This window comes from Nestor notabilis, unplaced genomic scaffold (genome assembly GCF_000696875.1).
Source record: "Nestor notabilis isolate BGI_N333 unplaced genomic scaffold, ASM69687v1 scaffold26856, whole genome shotgun sequence".
NCBI classification, from domain to species: Eukaryota; Metazoa; Chordata; class Aves; order Psittaciformes; family Psittacidae; genus Nestor; species Nestor notabilis.
The window spans coordinates 1-18411 of NW_009934615.1; the positions used below are offsets into that span (position 1 = coordinate 1).

General features: G+C 36.9%; 1 protein-coding gene across 1 annotated transcript; it reads left to right on the forward strand.

The window, feature by feature from the left end:
* Positions 1-4446: 4446 nt before the first annotated feature.
* Positions 4447-13303, forward strand: LOC104408008 (glutathione S-transferase C-terminal domain-containing protein-like; the record flags this gene model as incomplete). The annotated part of the gene is made up of 4 exons (XM_010017441.1): positions 4447-4875; positions 6425-6874; positions 12259-12513; positions 13210-13303. Coding segments are annotated over exons 1-4 (1210 nt in total), but the record flags the coding sequence as incomplete, so codon positions are not given.
* Between the last annotated feature and the right edge of the window lie 5108 nt (positions 13304-18411).

The window sequence follows — 18411 nt, forward strand, 5'->3', positions numbered from 1 at the left end:
GAGCCCGGGCTCCCTGGCAGAGGGCGGCCGCGCCTGCCGCCTTTCGCTGCTGGTGAAGGAGGGTTGGCGGGGAACTCCCTACTGAGGTGCTTAAGGGGGAAGACAGTTGTCGCCTTCCTGTCGTTCATCTGGCACTTAATGATTTATGGCTAGGGTTTTTTTTGGGGGGGGGGGACGGGAAGGAAGGAAGAGAAATAAAGGAGGAAAAAAAAAAATAGATAAAAGGTTTTAGTGTTGACTGCCAGGTCGGATTTTCCTGGGCTGACAAACTGCTGAGAGAAGTTCGGAGTGGAGGTTTGAAGGAGTAGGTCTCCAGAGCAATTTTAACTCAGTGGTATTACTTCCTGCAGTAACTGCGTTTTAGCGTGCTGTTCTTCTGCAGTTTGGCTTCTGTTCTTCATAGCCTGTGTCTTACCTTCTTGAACTGTTAAAAGCTCTTACCTTACTGATACACCTGTCTGAGATTCTGGTTTGAAGCTCCTCAGGAAAAGCTTGTATGCTTCTCTTTGGATTCACTTGAGGACAGAGTTGTAGAATCATAGAATCACAGATTGAAAGGGACCTCGAGGATCATCTGTCATGGTGGCCCTAAACTCATACAGCAAACTGATGGTCTGGATAGAAATATAACTCCCAAAATCCAGAGTTACTGGCCTTGAAGCACATTGCTTTGTATTAAGTTAAATGCTTGCTGGAGGAAAGCTACGTTTTCAAATTGCTTGTTATGTTGAGCATTTTTTAAATGTTCATGTGTCCATTCAACAGAAGTTCTGGTTTACCAACTTGTTGTAATCAACAAGTAAACGAAATATTTTTCAGCAACTAAAAGGAAGAGGATGTTTATGTAGTTATTTAGAGATTTTTATTTTGATTTTAATTTTCCTGGGATACATTTGTTTTTAAACCAACAATCTTCTTTATTACATTGATAACATAGTAGCTCAGTGAAACTCATTCAACTGTTTTACAGTGCATCTTGAAAGGGAAGAGAAAATGGTAACAGTATAGTTAGTGAAAATTATACGTAGAGTTTATTAATTTTAAATAGCCATAGTGATTGTTACACCAAAGGCAGACATTGTTTATCTTGTCTTTAAGTTCTGTTGCAAATCTTGTGATGTTTGTTACTTTTCCCTTTCTTTCTTCCAATAGTGGCTACTGTAAATAAGGCCGTATAGTATAAAAAGCATCTCTTCCCACAGAATTTACGGTCTAATTAGAGGAAAAAAAAAAGTTTCAGGAAAAATATTGTGAGTGAATAATAATCACAGAATCATAGAATGGTTTAGGTTGGAAAGGACCTTAAGATCGTCTAGTTCCAAACCCCCTGCCATGAGCAGGGACACCACACACTAAACTATGTCACCCAAGGCTTTGTCCAGCCTGGCCTTGAACACTGCCAGGGTTGGAGCATTCACAACTTCCTTGGGCAACCTATTCCAGTGCCTCACCACCCTCACTGTGAAGAACTTCTTCCTTACATCCAATCTAAACCTCCCCTGTTTAAGTTTAAACCCATCACCCCTTGTCCTACCACTGTAGTCCCTAAGGAAGAGTCCCTCCCCAGCATCCTTGTAGGCCCCCTTCAGATATTGGAAGGCTGCTATGAGGTCTCCACGCAGCCTTCTCTTCTCCAGGCTGAACAGCCCCAACTTTCTCAGCCTGTCTTCATACGGGAGGTGCTCCAGCCCCCTTATCATCCTCATGGCCCTCCTCTGGACTTGTCTTGTAGGTTTTGTTAGTTCTGTGTTCCATGCTTTATTTTATTGCATGTGTCTGTGGCTGCTTTTGTAAGTCTAAAAGCATACGCTTTAGTGATCTCCAAGGGATTAATAAATTTACCATGTTTAATGGAAAGGTGGTAGTTGTGTGAAAATACTTAAGTGAGAATGGACAGCCAGGAAGGCTGTTAAGTCTTTCAAGGCGGTGCATAAATCCTCCAAGCCAAAATAGTACAATCAATAGCTAAGAGTCCTGAATATACTTAGTTTGATACTTGGGCCTGAATTATTATGTATTTAATGATACATAATTTAGCATGTTTGTTTGGACTCATGTGGAATTTAGATGGAAGTTCTTTGGCAACTGTAAAGGAGACATGTCCTTGGGCCACATGGTGGGCATAGCAAAGGCAGAGAGAAACATCTGGAGGATGCAGACAGGAGCTTCAAGTGCAACATTCCTTTTGTTTTTCTGCTGAGCGAAGCTCGTCTTTTCATCCCTTGAAGGTTAGCTGCAGAAACGGAGTAATACTATTGTCCTAAAAGGACCCTATTTAAGAATGGACTTTGTTCCACTCCGCATAGTAAGTTTAATAACTCGGATCTAAATTAACCATATCAGTAGCAGAACAGTGAGTATGTATGGTTAAGGGAAAGCAATTCCAGTGTCGTAGCGCTGCAAATTTGTGAAGAGAAAGGGACTTTGGTAGGAAAAGTAGTAGCAGTATATGAGAAGAATTTAGGGCTGTATTTGAAAATAACGGGACAGTATACTGCAAAGACGCCTTCAGGTCAGGTACCATGAGTACTTGCAGGATCAGGGCCATTATTTCAGAGTGTTCTGATTGCCTGTATGAACCAGAATGAATCACTGTCATATAAATGATGAAGTGACAGATTGGTTTGTCAGGGTCTGGAAATCATGTGTTTAAGTACCTGTTCTCAGATCGAAGACCTGGTCTTGTGAAATGGGCAATGTTCCGTGGTGAAGTGATTTGTAAGGTGAATGTCTGAGTGGCTAGAATGGCCAGGAAAAGATGGGGTTGTGTACTCTACAGATTGCCATGGAAAATAAAAACCACCCAAATGCATATGAGGGTACCACTTAATAATGAAAGAAGTACTGTAGTCAAGGATATGAGTTTAAATGCTAGTAACTATGGATTTAGCAGGTAAAATAACTCTTCCTGACTAATCTCCTCAACAGTACCTTCACTATATAATTTCTTCCACAGAGCTGTACTTAGGGTATTGAATCTGTCTTAATTTATATGCTGTCAAGATTTAAACAAATAAAATAGCTTTTAGGGAAGTAGGTATTTCATTATGTATTGTGCTATTCTTTGTGTGGCAGATGTATTAACTTAAAAAAAAAAAAAAAAGCAATAGTACTATTATGTTGAGCCACTGTTGTTCTGAGACAAAGTCATGTAACGGTTTAAAAATACAGTCATTATTATGTTCTTTACTTAATATTAGGTGGACTCGATTTTGTTCTCTCACTTCTTCTTTTTGCACAATTAATTTGGTCCAGGGATAGATGATATCAAATAGTAAATTTGAGGTACACATCTTATGTGGAGGAAAAAAAAAATAAAAATCCAATAATCTGGATCTAGCAGATGAAAATTTTTTTTTTTTTGCTTTTTAAATAATTACATCATATTCATGTAACTGTACAAAGACCTTATTAATCTAGACAGTTATTTAGAAGATTGATGCTGTTCCAATGTCACTTGTGAATTTTATATATGTATATCTATGCATCTAAAAACCCATACATTTCTTTCTATTGTAATAAAACTTTTTTCTATAATTACTGTTTTAAGAGTGCCATCTAGTGTCTAACACTTTCAAATACCAGTTGTGATTTATAAGTTAATGGGCAATTGTATTGATGGAACAGAAAAATCATTGCATCATTGTTACAAACTGGTATGGAATCATTTAATAGGAAAAATGGAATTTTCAACCAAGTATAACAGAAATGAGTTTAAGTTTTTAATATAATGAGAAGACACTAATTTCAGGTATGTTACTGTTGCGTTTAACTGCTTTAAAGCAATTGTGTGTTTGAGGTGTTCATGTAGCATTCTTCTAATGAACAGGCTTTTTCTTCATATGTGTTCTCTTGACCTGAAATGAGTATGTCACCAGGCTCTAGATTAATATAGAAACCAATTATTATTTCCCATGGCCTAAATACCCTGTATATGTGAATTCTAACAGTTACAAGAACAGAAAGAGAAATGTTTGTATTAGGAAACTGACCATTGTAGATATGTGCTCAGGAACATTTTTTCCAATAATGGGTGATTAATGTTGTGGGAGATTGTTCATTTGAAAAAAAAAGACAAAACAAAACAAAAATCCCTTGCTATAAAATATTTATATGCTAAAAAAAAAAAGAAAAAAAAAAGGAAATGTTCTGAATATTTTGTTTAATGTCAGAAATACTCTAAAATATAAAAAGAAGTTTTACACAGATCATTTGTCTATCAGTGATTTATATGTGAAGAGACAGTTTATATGTGAAGCCATTCTTTTCTCTCAGAAAGAGCCTGCAGTCTACTTACTCAGGCAGGATGTCTTTAATAGTGCCTTATGTTAAAACCAGGTTTAGCAGATGGTGATAGGACCACTGTTTCAAACCTCTTTTTTTTTTTTTTTGTTCTGAATTCTGTATTCTTTTATGAATAGTGTGTTCTGATTTCTATTTCAGGAACTTCAGTTCAGGAGGAAGATGAGAGATAGTGTCACTGAAGAACACCTATATTTGAGTTTTTCTCATCAGTATAGAGATAGTATCTTTCCTCTTCATACATCTGTTTCACTGTTTTTGCTATCCTACTGTGACTGCAAGTTATTCAAAATTTTCTTAGTGCCGACTGGTGAAGATGTGGATGATCAGTTTGTGACAAAAAACCTCCTTGGCGATCTTGAGGTCCATTTAATCTCCAGAAGTGAGCTTCCAGTGGTTGTGCAGAACTGTTGTTTACCTGCTGTTGTTGTGAAGGATGGAAAGTTCTGCCGAGCTGGGCTTTCTGTTGTCTTAAGGCATGTAATACAGAAAACATACGACGCAGATCCATCTAGAAAGGATGTTTTGGAACTATTAGGCTTTAAGAAGACCTGCTTAAAAGCCTGTGCTGAAGTAAGTGCATCTGTCTTTTAGATACATGAATAGGATTTTTAATAAGCATTAAATACTCTTAAGTGGGCTTTTAATGTTGATGTAAACTGAGTTCTTTTAGTAAGAAACTTCATTTGCTTAGAAATGGAAATTTCCTTAATGGAGAAATATCTATATTTTGGCATAAAGAAGAAAAAGAATTCTTTTTAAAGTTACTACTTTTTAGCAGCACAAAAAGAACACTGAAATTAAAAAAATAGGTCAGATCTTTGTTTCATCTGCAGTGTAGTTTCAATGAGTTATAAAGTACAGCTTTTGCAGTTTGAAGGAAACCAGGAAGCACCTGATTTATTGTGAATTTTGATTTCCAGAGCACTGTAAACTGTTAGCTTTCATCACTGCCAAGGTGCTGGCTTATGTTTAGCTTACGGTCACCAAGATGTTCAGGTTCTTTTCAGCAGAGCTGCTACGCGGCAGGTAGTCGATCCCTAGCCTGTGCCATTATGGGGGTTGTGTTCATCCTGGGTGCAGGATGTTTCATGTTAGTTCCTGTCAGCCTATGCAGGTCCCTGTGGATGGCAGCTTGTTCTTGGAGTTTGTTGACTGCTCTGCTTAACTCACCGTCATCTTTGTGAGTGTATTCCATCTGCCCCTCAGGTCATTGTTAAAGAAACTTAAATAGGATAGGCCTCAGCGTAGGTCCCTAAAGAGCTCCACTTCTAAGTGTCATTCAGGTAGAGTGCGAGACATTAACCACTACTACCCCATGTGTTGATGTTTCAGCCCATTTATCTGTAGCATTTACTCATCTCGCAGTTCATCCACCTAGACTTGCCCTCCTAACTCCTCTCAGGAGGTCGAACTCCACTATTTCATGATCACTACATCTATGGTTGCCACTGCTTAGTGTGTCGCCAACTCAGTTCATCTTTGTTGGTGCGTAGCCGGTGTGGGGAAGCATATCCCTGTGTTAGTCCATCTAGTACTTGGAACTGCTGGAAAACTTGATTCCATATTTCAGATGGCTGCAAAGTGAGCAAACTAAGTAAGAAAAGACAAGAATTTAAAAGTTTGAAAAGCTTTAAGTATAGGTAATAAGAAAAATAGGACAAGAAACTGTAACATGAAAAAATTAAGTTTTTTTAAGGTGCTATTTGGTTAGAATAAAATTTTTTGATGTGTGCTGGAAAATCTGTAATAATTTATTTCTGTAAAGTAAATGTGCTCAAAATCTGCTTGGTGCAATCTAGTTTTATTACCAGCACTTGGTAGAGATGAGATATGTAAGTTGGTCACAGCTTTCCTTCTCATGAGTTATGCAGCCACCCTAATCTTACACCAATAATAAGGCATAAAAATATGCAATTCTGGATGACTGTTCATTCTGTCATATATAAAATTTAGCCTCCTAATTCTGCTATTGCAAAAATAATACAGAATATCTGAGTTTCTAAGATTGTGAAAGAATGTATTTAAATATGGAATTTCTTTGCTTAAAGTGGATAGAAAGGTACTTTGGATTTTGTTTCTCCTTCTGTAGAGACATTAATTACATAAATTTATCTGATAGGTTAGCCAGTGGACCAGACTCTGTGAGATCAGCATACCTCTGGCTGTTGAAGAATTTTTGACGGCATCTCCTGATCACTGTAAGACTATTCCTTCTGCCATTTTACAGCTTGAAAGGAAGCTTGGAGAACCTGTCCGAGTACATAATGATGACAAAATTCGAAGGCAAAAACTTCAACAACAAAAGGCTGCAGTGCCTCTGCTTGCTAAAGCAGCAGCAGCAGAAGGAAAACCAGTGGAAGTGCATGAACATCCACTCCCAACTTTGGAACTGAGCATAGCTTTCTCCAAGCTACTTGTCCAGGAAGCATCAGATGCAGTCAGTAGGGAGGCCCCTCACATCAGGAGAACAAAAACCTCAGACCTTCCACTTTTGGACCACGTTTTTGCAGAAGGGCTTTATTTTACTGTGGCAGACATCGTGCTTTTGCCATGCATCCATCAGTTCTTGGTGAGATACAAGTTCTGCAAATACTAAGTTGTAGATATGTAATTTTTTTTTTTTTAAATTGTGAAGTTGTAAAATATGTTAATTTAAAACATATCATGTTTGCAATGTGAACTTAACTCAAAAGAGAAGGTTTGTCTTTGTTTCTTTATGAAGGGATTGGCGAGATCACCAAAATTGCTTTTAAATACATAGCGTGTCAATAGTGGGAAAACACTAATAACTGCTAAAATACTATGCTGAAATGTTTTGGTACCAAGCTGCCCAGTAAATTTCTCCATGAAAATACTTAAAACAGCTATTGAAGTACATTCTGATGTTCATATAGCAATAATAGATAATAATATTTTTTTTCAAATTTGGTGTACCAGATTTATGACCATGACTCAATGACTGTTTACTAAAATGAGACCATTTTATGCATTAGGAATTTTTTGAGATTTGAAATTTTGATTCCATCAAAAATTGCAAATTTTAAAACAAGGGAGAGTTGAGAGTGGTATAATAATTGCAAAATACAGGAAGGGATGTTCCTCCTGAGAAATTTAAAACGGACACTTAAAGTATGTTGTAATATACATAGAAAAAAAGTAGGAAATAATGAACCTATTTTCAGTTTTGGTTTCAGCGTACTGGGGGACAAGGCAAAATGAATTCCTACCGAGTTTGTTGTACTTCTACTGTGTGCATGTTATCTGAATTGGAATTCTTTTCAGCAAAGATTTGAAACTTTATGTGACTGTATCTGACTTCTATTTTAACTTTTAAGCAGATATGCCTCAAAGAAAACAGAGGTCTTCTAAGAAAGTAAGAATGCTTTTTTAGGGAGGCAGTGAATGGAAAGAGATTGGGGACTATGGTGGCTTTTCAGAGGTGTAAATCCTTGACTTTCCTTACCCACACTAGAGCCAAAGAGGTACTTGGGTATCGACTAGGGGAAGACTTCTAAAAGCACATTCATTTATGCTCTGGTATATAATTTCTTGAGATTCTCTTTAGAATTTTTTGTCTACTATTCTTTCCTTTTAAAATACAGTGGGCTATGACTTCCAATTTGCTCATTTCTCTTCATAATAGGTAAATTATTCTTTATCTCTGCTGTTCTTTTCTTTTTATTCCTAGAAATGACTTTTTTGTTTGGGAGGAAACATTCCTGTGTAGCCAACCCAGCTTTTTATCAAGCCCTCCTACAAAATAAGGCAGTTTTGTTGCACATGTGGAGGTAAATTGGGTGCCTAGGGCAGCATAGTACCAACATATCAGCAGACCTTTTATTCTTCTGTGCAGTTTTGTTTTTACAAAACTTAATCTGTATTCTTCAAGCAAGCACTGATCACTGTGAGCCCGCTTGGAAATGAGATGGAGTGTCTAGGGAGCCAGCTTTGTTGGGATGTGCTTCAGCCCCTGAAACTTCAGTAATCTGTAGGTTGGTCATTCATAGTATTGTTGCTAGTAAACTGTTTTCCACAGTTTGTGGAAGGTCCTTTGTTTACTGCAGTGAAAGGAGAAGTTTCTTGGGAAAAGTTATGTTGCTAGAAGCTCTTGGATTGAAGTTTATAACCGAAAAGTTATAATTCTCCTTGCAGTCCTATGAGATTCACTGCTTATTTTTTTTAATTTCTAATAGAATCCTGTGTTACCTGTACACTAATAGAAAGTCCACACTTTACGTAGAACATCTGTATATGAAGGAATTTGAAACCTTCCAAGAGTTTCATGAAGATAAAACTGAAAAAGCACCGACATAGGTGGCAGTCAGGGCACCACAGTGATAGTGGAAAACAGGAGAAGAAATCTTTGCTCTCAATGCAGAATGGCATTACAGAAACACTGTTGGAAGTGGCAGTTCTTGCACTCCAGTATGCAGTTTGCCAGCTATTGGTCATGTTGACTGTTCAGTTGAATCAGTAAGGTCCTCATGTATCTGTACCTTTAGATTAATGATCTGTTAAAAGCTTATTTCACCCCTTTTCTAGGGGAAAGCCATAGTCACTTGTTATTGCATCATTTGTGATGTATCTCTCCTTGTACAAAGTTTGTATGTGCCTTAGAAGGAGACTGTATGTGCGTTGGTGGTTGCTTTTTTGTAGTACTTACCTAGTAAGTGCCAGTGTCTTGCAGATTCTGTTGTACAAATATCTTAAATTGGTAACATGTGGAATAGGAAAATATATCAAAATATGTATTGAGCCTAATAAAGCCATGCAGTTTGATTTTTTTTTTAATTTTTTTATTTACTTAAAACCAAAACAAAATACCCCAATGGCCCCTGCACCCCTTATCTCCCTCTACCTTTTTCATACCTCTGGAAAGAGGTAGTACTTAGTAGTACAACTGACTTGAGCTCAGCTTCAAAACAAGTTTTACAGTGGGAAAAAATTCTGTGGCAAGACTGTGAGAGTCTTGCTCAGCACAATATGTGTACTTAGTTTTATGAGGATGTATACATAGAAAAGAGTTAAGGACGTGACAACTCTGTCTTTATTTCCCATGACAATAAAATGAAATAAGTTTGCCTACTACCAGTATTCCTGCAGTTCCTCTATGAGATTGATAGTTAAGCTAGTGTCTGTTGCCAGGAAAAGCTCCCGAGTGAAGTTGGCATTTGCATTTGATTTTGCAAGTTTATTTGCCAAATTTGCCTTATGGTGTTTGAAAACAAATAGAATTCCTAGGGAAGATTCTGTCAGTCAGATTTAGAGAAATAATTTTTTAAATCAAGATAACTTCTAGCAAACTTTGATATTTGACAAATGTCTGATTTATCACTTCTTTAACCAAGATGATGTCCTCAGTGGATTTCTGTATGATGATAGCAATATGGGAGTCCAGAAGTAGGTTAATATGGCTACCTTTGAGTTGAGATGCTTAATCTCTGCTTTATTTGTTGCAAATAACGTAACAGCAACTTCTGAATGGATCATACTAAACAAAACCAGTAAGTCAAAATACTTTCCTACTGTTTTAAGAACTTTAATGTATTCCAGTTGTCTTTATTTTTCCAAAGCCTTTTTAGAAAGAAGAGCATATTACTTTTGTGGAAGTGTTCAAACACTGTGTAGATGAGGCCCTTAGTGACATGGTTTAGTGGTGGACTTAGCAGTCCTGGGGTAATGGTTGGACTTGATCTTAAAGGTCTTTTCCAACCTAGTTGATTCTGTGATTCTATATACCATCAGCAGCTGAGAATACTGTATTTATTTGTTTTTCATGAGTGACCCTTGAGCCCTGGTGGTCTGCAGCTTATGATCTACATTTTGTATAATACATGTGTGTTACCCTGTACCAAGGATTGTCCCAAAAAATAGGCCTTCAGTTTCATTTTAACCAGAATTATAAGAGCTCTGGAATAATGTTACGTTATTTCTGTTCGCTGGTAAATTACTGTCTTATAAGCAATTATACCTTGACTCCTCCAGTTATAACCAAAATTAGATAACTTGCATCTGAAAGCTTCTCACAGGCAGTCATTTGAAACTGCAACTGCTCTTGTTGATGGAAGTACTGGAGTTCAATTCTGTATTAAAATGTTATTTGTCACTTACATAACAGAACTTCTTGGATTGTTTAAATAAAATCATTGTAGTTGCAGTTCCTCTTCGCTTTAAGGGTGTGAATAATAATGAATTCTTCAATGGGTATGTGTCTGGAAAGTATCATACAATAAATATGAGGAGACCTGTCTAGCAGATTGTAGTGGTAATTACCAAAAGTAAGATAATGAAGCTGAAGAGTTGTTTTTCATTACCTCATTCCATTTCTGTTATCTGTCTGAGGTTAGCTTTGTTACACTTTCTATTAGTTGTAACTGTTTAAAATTAATGGAAGAATAACAAAAGCTTCGTTCTCCATCTGGGAGAAACCACTATTCACTTTTTGAAATACAATTTAGAACACTTGTTATCAAGTGTAACAGTGCCTCTTAGAATTGCTTTCCAAAAGACTTCTTCCTTAACTGAATTAATGTATTTCTGCCTGTGTTACTATTAGGATATTGGACAGTAAAATTACCCAGTTCATCCTCCTTTGGCTCCTGTAGCTGTTACTAATTACTTGTGATTACCCTAAGAACATTATAGACACAGCATGCAAGAAAGCTTCTTGAAATCTTACATCATTTCAAGTGTTCTTTACCAATTTCCACTTTCACACTGAGGACAGATACGTGGAGGAGCACTGCTTTCATACGGCCTTTTCTGCCTTTTCCTGTAATGGTGATTTTTAATTTTCTGCTTAAAGCAGACACAGCATCACAGAATAGTTGAGGTTGGAGGGTGCCTCTGGAGATCATTTTGTCTAACCCTCCTGTTCAGAGTAGGGTCAGCTAAAGCCACTTGCCTACGGCCGTGTCCAATCAGGTTTTGAGTGACTTTAAGGATACTACATAGCCTTTCCGGTACAAGGATGTTCTTCACCATTCCAAACATTTGGGAACCTGAACAAAAATTGTATAAGTTCATCCCATGCATCCTTTTTAAAATTAGCTAGTCTTGATCTAAAAATATGATTTGGGTATTGCAAGTTTGTTTGTTTGGTTTTTTTTTTTACACTTAAAATTCTATTTCTGTTGAAGGCCACTTCATCTCACCATCATATATACTTTATTCAGAAAAGAAATATATTAGTTACCAATTTTGTGTATGAAGTTAAGATGGTAAAGAAGTTTGAGTAAATGTATGACCTAAATAAAAAGTTTTGGGTTCAGTGCTAGCAAAGACTTCCATTGACTTCCATAAAGACCAGGGACAATGTACGCCAGTGCCTGTTGTGCTGGCATACACATAGTCATAGGCGTTTAAGGTTGGGTTGACAGCAAAATAGCTGTCAGTGGATGAGCTTTTAAGGGCTGCAGGGTGCCTGTGGCAAACAGCAGCATTCACGTACCATAATGTCTTGCATAGAGTTCAGTATTTGTTGCAAATTACTGTTTGGTGTTTTGTTTTATTCTTTTGGTTTTGGTTGGTGTGGGTTTTTTGTTTGTTTGTTTGGTGTTTTGGGTGTGGTGTTTTGTGTTTTGGTTTTTTTTTTTTTTTTTTTTTTTTGTGTTTACCAACAAAAATGAATTATTCCCTCCCTAGGAAATAGCAGATAATTAAGAATATTATTTAAATAGTGTTTTTCTGTTACTGATTGAAATTACGATAAAAATTGGTCATGTAAACCTTTCTGTCCTATGAAGCAAATGGCAGTTGCAGATAAAGTCTAAATAGCCAACTGGCAATACCACCTGCAGGCCTGAGCTCTTAACTAACTAGCTTTTTGCATTACCATCTTGCTATGTGTCAGCATGCTTGGCATAGGGCCGAGCTCACTTTTGTAGTTCATGCCTTCTTGTGCCTTTTAAGAAGTTTACAGTAGCAAGTAACCTTTCGATTTTATTTTTCTAGGTTTCCTGCAAAACCCAAGGCAAAAATCTGTTAAATTTGCCTCTGATATCCAGCTGGTATCGAAGAGTTCAAGAAGTACCTGGAGTAAAGAAAGCTGCTGGCAAATGCAATATGGAGTTTCTCCAGCTTCCAGAGTTGATGTCTGCTTCAGAGGAACAGTTGCAAGACTTCTCTTCAGTTCCTGATGAATCAGAAGAGGAGAATGAAGACAGTCATTTTATAGGTGGTCCAAGGCCAACTATGACGAAGTTAATGGTAAGTTTTGCTTTTTAATGAGTTTTTTAATAGTAGCAGTCTGCTTAATTTGGAATAGGTGAAATTTATTAGAATTGCAGAAGCAAAGTCTGATGGCCATGAACAGTTTAATACGTTTTGCCTGTCTTCTGCCTGATATGCATTGATTTAGAAGGGATTTTACGTTTTTGTTCTGATAATCAGTTCAGGAAAGACAGGACCACTGGAAACCCTATCACTAACTCTGAATAATCAAAGTAACTTGTTGTTTGAATTGCAGTATTATATTCCTCATTTTAAGTTATTTATATAACTGATGACAAAACCCATTGCTTCTGTGTTTGGCCTCATTATTCTATCATTTCTGTTGGGTTTTTGCTGTCTGATTAGAGCTTTGAACATCTGTGAATCCTGGTAAGTTTTGTTAAAGAAAACCCTCCGTCATGTTCCATAACTCTCAATATTTTTTTTTTTTTAATAGAGGCTGACAGCATTTCCTAAAGAAAATTAACAGAGCTTTCTTGGGAAAATGAAAAAAATACGTAATTTGAATCCAGTATACTGTAGAGTCCGCTGCCTGTTCAGTTTCAGTTAGGCTGAAAGTTAATTGCGCCGTTTTATCCGATGCCATTAAATTCAGTAGGAATTTTGCTGCCAACTTTGGTGCGTAAAGGATCAGTGTCTTAAGTCCTCCCCCTGCCCCGCTTTTTCTCATAGGAGAATGGTGTCGAAGCAAAGTTTGCTCCTCATCCATGCCCCAGTTGGACCCTAGACTGGACCCATCTACCACCTGCAGTCAGTCCTGGAGAAGGTAAGGGGTTTTATATATGTGGTATGTATTTAACAGTGTTGCCTTCTGGTGAAGCTACTTGATTGTTTGTAGGAAGATACATCACTTTTCACTGTATTCCAGAGCTAGGTAAAACAGGTAAGCAGTTTTAAATCTGTTCTAAAATTCAGTCTGTTTGGGACACCTGGTGAGGTGACTTCCCTCAGGTCATCAACAGCTGATAGCCAAACTGGGAATAAAAGCTTGACCTTGTTCCTGAACCATATTTTATCCCACTGTATCCTTCTTTCCTGAACTTATCTTCATATAAAACAGTAAATTCTGGCTAAATGATGTTAATATAATTGGCACAAATATTGTACTGTGTCTCCCAAAGCAGCAGCAGCTGATTTATTCTGATGAAAATAATATTCATTAGCAAAGTTTGGTAATTGCATATAAGCGAGTCTTTCCCTTTGTGGCAGTGTTCCCTACCCTGTAGCGTTTGTTTGTTTTGCTGGATTGCTGGGCAGTTTGTTGCCTAGTGGCTGTAATTCTACAGAGAAAAAAATGGTTTATCACAACGTTTATTGTTTTCATTAGCATTGTGAATGTTGAATACCTCTTCTACTACACAGTTGAGATTCCTCTAAAAGTTCTTATACATACTGTCAGACAGTAAGAAGTTAGTGGATGATAACTCCTTCCTACAGGGAACAAAAAAGTTTGTGTTCTTTGTGTAAATAGCACAACTTAGATACTGGAGTTCAGTCTAGTACTGAACTCCATAGTACTTCTGGCTTTATGGAAATATACATGCAACATACAGATGCTCTTCAATGACCAGTATGTTGTATAATACCTAACTGTGTGAATACAAGCATATATTTCTATCTACAATACACAGGCTATAAAAATAAGATTAAATTTGAAGTTGGTTTTCTCTGGTTTGGATCTGAGTAGTGCACAAAACCCTGATGTGTACAATGAGACTTATAGTTTCATACAGTGTCCATCCTTCTAACATTAACTGTTTTCCTCTGGTTTTGTCTTGAGAGAACCCTTACTGGAAAGTTGCACACCCTTCTTCAATTATAGATCCTTTCTTTCCTTTTGCATGAAAGGAAGATAAAAAAACAAAACTTGGGTTTGCATCTGTCAGCATTACATCATGCTTCTTTAGACTTTATGTGAATGTTTTGGATATGCTTGTTATGTTAAAATAGCTCCATAGTCTGAATGCTGAAATGCTTAGAGGGAGGATTTAACTTCTGTGACAAGTTCCAGTGTTTTGTTGGAAGTGAATAAACATTTTTGCTTGTTTCCAATGCTCAGGGTTTTGGCTGTAAATTTTAGTTCATACTTTTGGCAAGATATCGCTTCTATTTGAAAGAAAATTTTGAAAAAGATGCATAACATACAAAATCATATATCAAATGTATATTTGGAAATTTTGTGCTGGAAAGACTAGATTTGACTAGGGCAACAATCAAGTCCTCCTGTTTCCTGCCTGCGTCTGTGCATGCTTGCTCCCTTTTCACATTTGCTGAAGTAGTTACTATTGATGTCAATATCTGAAATTAGGTTTCAGTTAAATTTTGGGGAAGAATTTGCTAGCTCAGCACGTGCTGAGAGACAGATTTTGCATCTCTTCATCCAAGATCAGAGTAATCTGATGCCATTGGAGGTTTAGGGAACCTCCAAATGGTTGTGGTTTTAGTCCAGGAGCAAGAGAGTCACAGAGGACAAAAAGAAATTTCCTGATATGAGAATTGATTTTGCTTTTCAGTTGGATACATCTGCATGCTTACCTCTGCTGTTCTAAGTGGTACTGTTCTTAGTTTCCTGATTCTTTTGCTAGTACAGCCTACTTGTTGTTTGAATTGAATTTCCAATATTTTACTACTAAATCCTACCTGGCATGATAAGAAAAGTCACTGAATCTGACAGGGTTTTAAACTAGATTTGAGTAATGAAATTCAAGCTTTCAAACACATTACTCCTATAACTTGTAAATAAATTTCCTCTTACTAATGTTCACAGCAGTTGAGACGAAGTGGAGAATGTTTCAGTTAAAACTCGCTTTGGTTCTTTATCCAATTTAATTTGCTGGGAAATCCTAATTTAATAGCATACGTGATATAGTTTATTTGCTCTATCTCAGCTTAGATAACTCAGAATTTATGGTAGATGTATGTGGAAGTTCTGGGATTGATTCTGCTGGAGTCATGTTTACATTTAGAAGTAAAAGGAGATGAGGTTGTGAATATGTACAGACAGTAGAAGAAGAGTGTGGCAGGTAAGAATATAAAAGTGTAGGTGGTCAGAATGTGAGACTGAAGGGAAATGAGATCCTTGCATCAGTACTACAGAGAAATAATCACGTGGTATAAGTCATATAGAATATGTTTTCATTTTTTCCCAGACAAGATAGTGGCTGAAGTTAAGGGAATAGGGGCTTGTAATGCTGAATGGAAATTGTGTGCTACTGCTGATTAAACCTGAGGTCTTAGAAAAGGGAGGTTTATTTATTTAGATTTGTGGCCAACAAAGAAATGGGGCTGTGGTTTCATAGTTCATATTAGGCAGCAGTAGAAAATGATTTTTTATTTTTTTTTAAATCCTTTTGGAACTTCAGTCAACCCTGGAGTTTTTGCTTGTGTTCTTCATCTTGTGTATGTATGCAACCATTCCTTGTCTTCAGGTTAATTTCCTATTCACTGCAAAGACTTTGTAGATACCAAGATCAGTTCGACTGGTTATGATCAGAGGTCCTTCCTTTGGGCTCACAAAAGGCACATTAAGGGGAGAGGGAAAGTGAATGTTTGTGGGGTTGGAGAGTGATAACCCTTGTTGCGGCTTTATTATTCTGATGATATATGGGGATGTAAGTCTTTGGTACTGTCCTTTTTTCATCAAGCATTGTGTTCACTGCGAAACAAAAGGAGAAAGGTTATTTTTTTTTTTTAACAGGAATCTGTTTTTTTCTTTAAAACAGCAACTGTGAAATGTGAGAATAGGAAGTAACAGACCCACAGTCTCACAAACCCTTACTTCTGTTCTCATGAGGTGAAATACTTGTTAAGCAGGAAGTACTTGAAAGAAGAAAAGTGCTTTACTTGCGGTATCTCATTCTGAAATCACTAGCTAGCCTGACAAAGTGTGCATGTGATGGGATTTATTTAAAAAGGCAGTGGTTAACTTACACTGTTCTTTCCAAAATGGGAAACTGCTCACAGAATGAATGTAGCTTGTAAGTAATGCCCTTATTCCTCATAAAAATATTTTTTTCTTAAATGAAGGAATTGTAGTAGACCAGAAAAGAGTGCCTTAGCTGAAATATAGCTTACTGACAGGTGAATGTGGGAAGACTACTATAATAAAAACTAGGAGTGCATGCACAGTAGGAGATAGGAGTTTGAGGTAGATGTCAGCTTAAAACTTGTAGGCAAATATATAAAACTAGATCAAAATAAACGAATGCATTTTACAAGTGCAGCTTGCTTTTAAACAATTAATAGAAGACACATAGCCCTTTAACATTGTAGATGGTCCTATTCATAGGGCTGATTTCTCCAAAACAAGTGCATTTTAATGGATTATGTATAAACATGACTCCCATGGAGCATGTCAAGTATTTTATATGCTTTATTATTCTTAGTGAGAAAATGATTCCTCGTATTGAATTGACTGGATCAAGGATTTGACTTGAGGAGGTGAAATTTTCCATGTATGAATTTAAAAAAGCCGGAAGGGAAAAAGAAAAGCACTTTCACGTCTTTTGCTTCGAGCACACAGGTGTAAGAATGGGTGTTAATCTGTTGCAAGGCAATGAATGCCTGCCTAGCTGAAGACAGAATGACTCTGATTGAGTTTGATTTATGCTTGCTTTGTGATCAGTAGCAAGTTGATGGCCAAATTAAATGACTATATAAAACTGTCACAGAAAGGTTATCCTGAATAGAACGAGACCCTGATTGATACTTGCCTCTTGTTTCCATTCAAGTCTTCAGACTTATGAGATGAGAATGCTTGGCTTTTGAAACAAGACAAAATTTGGAAATCTAAACATTCACAGTTGAGCCATAAGGTTGTCCTTTAAATGGTTGTTGAGATTCGTTACCTTGATTTCTAAGGCATAGAATAATTCATAATATACTGTAAATGGTTTCTTGGTGGTGGGGGGTAGGGGTGGCTTTTTGTTGTTGGTTTTGGGTGTTTTGGGTTGTTTTTTTTAAGGTGGGTGTGGGAAAGAAGCAGGAAATAGAGCTATATAATATTTGAAAGATTGCCTTTATGTCTTCTTTTCCTAAATAACTTGTGTCAGCTGAGAATTTGACCTTCAGTGTTTTTTAATTTTTTGAGAGGCTTGCTTTTATAAATAGGAGTGTTTTGATATATGCATGAATATGAATCTTACTAAAGATGCCATCTTCAGTTACTTATGTACATACAGAGTACAGAATGTTGACATTAGAAATAGAGAGCTTGTCCGATTTGCAGAAAGAATGGTGACATGAGGATAAAGCTCTTCTTACTGTGACACCTTTCTTTATGTTTGGTAGTGGTGGTAATTTTTCCCTAAAGGAAATGCTACATTTTGGGGATTGAGATATTGTTTCAGTTGGCAAAAACATAGGTGCAGCTGCTTGAACATAATTTCTGATGACTGGCTATCTCAAATCACGCAATGTGATAAGAAATTATGAGTAAGTCTAATATGTGGCTTTGAGAATCGACATCACAATATGTATGGCCAGATGAAGGACGGAAAATTTAACATTATTTTTAAATAAACTGCTTATGAATTAAGAATATGGAAAGATGGACATTTTCACCATCTTTGTGTTTCACTCTTGATGGAATATGTCTGTAGAGGTGTTTGTCACAATGTCTTACTCTCTTTGAAAATACATCACTGAAACCCCAAAACTTGCTTTCCTGTAGGAGGATCTTTGTGTTCCACAATTGTCACACCGAGCTAATGCTAATGTTTTCTTTGTAACATTAATTATTTGCAAACCAGGTTTTGGTTTTAACCTACTGTCCATCATAGAATCACAGAATCAAACAGGTTGGAAAAGGCCTTTAAGCTCATCAAGTTCAAGTGTTCCCAAGCACTGCCAAGGCCACCACTAACCCATGTCACT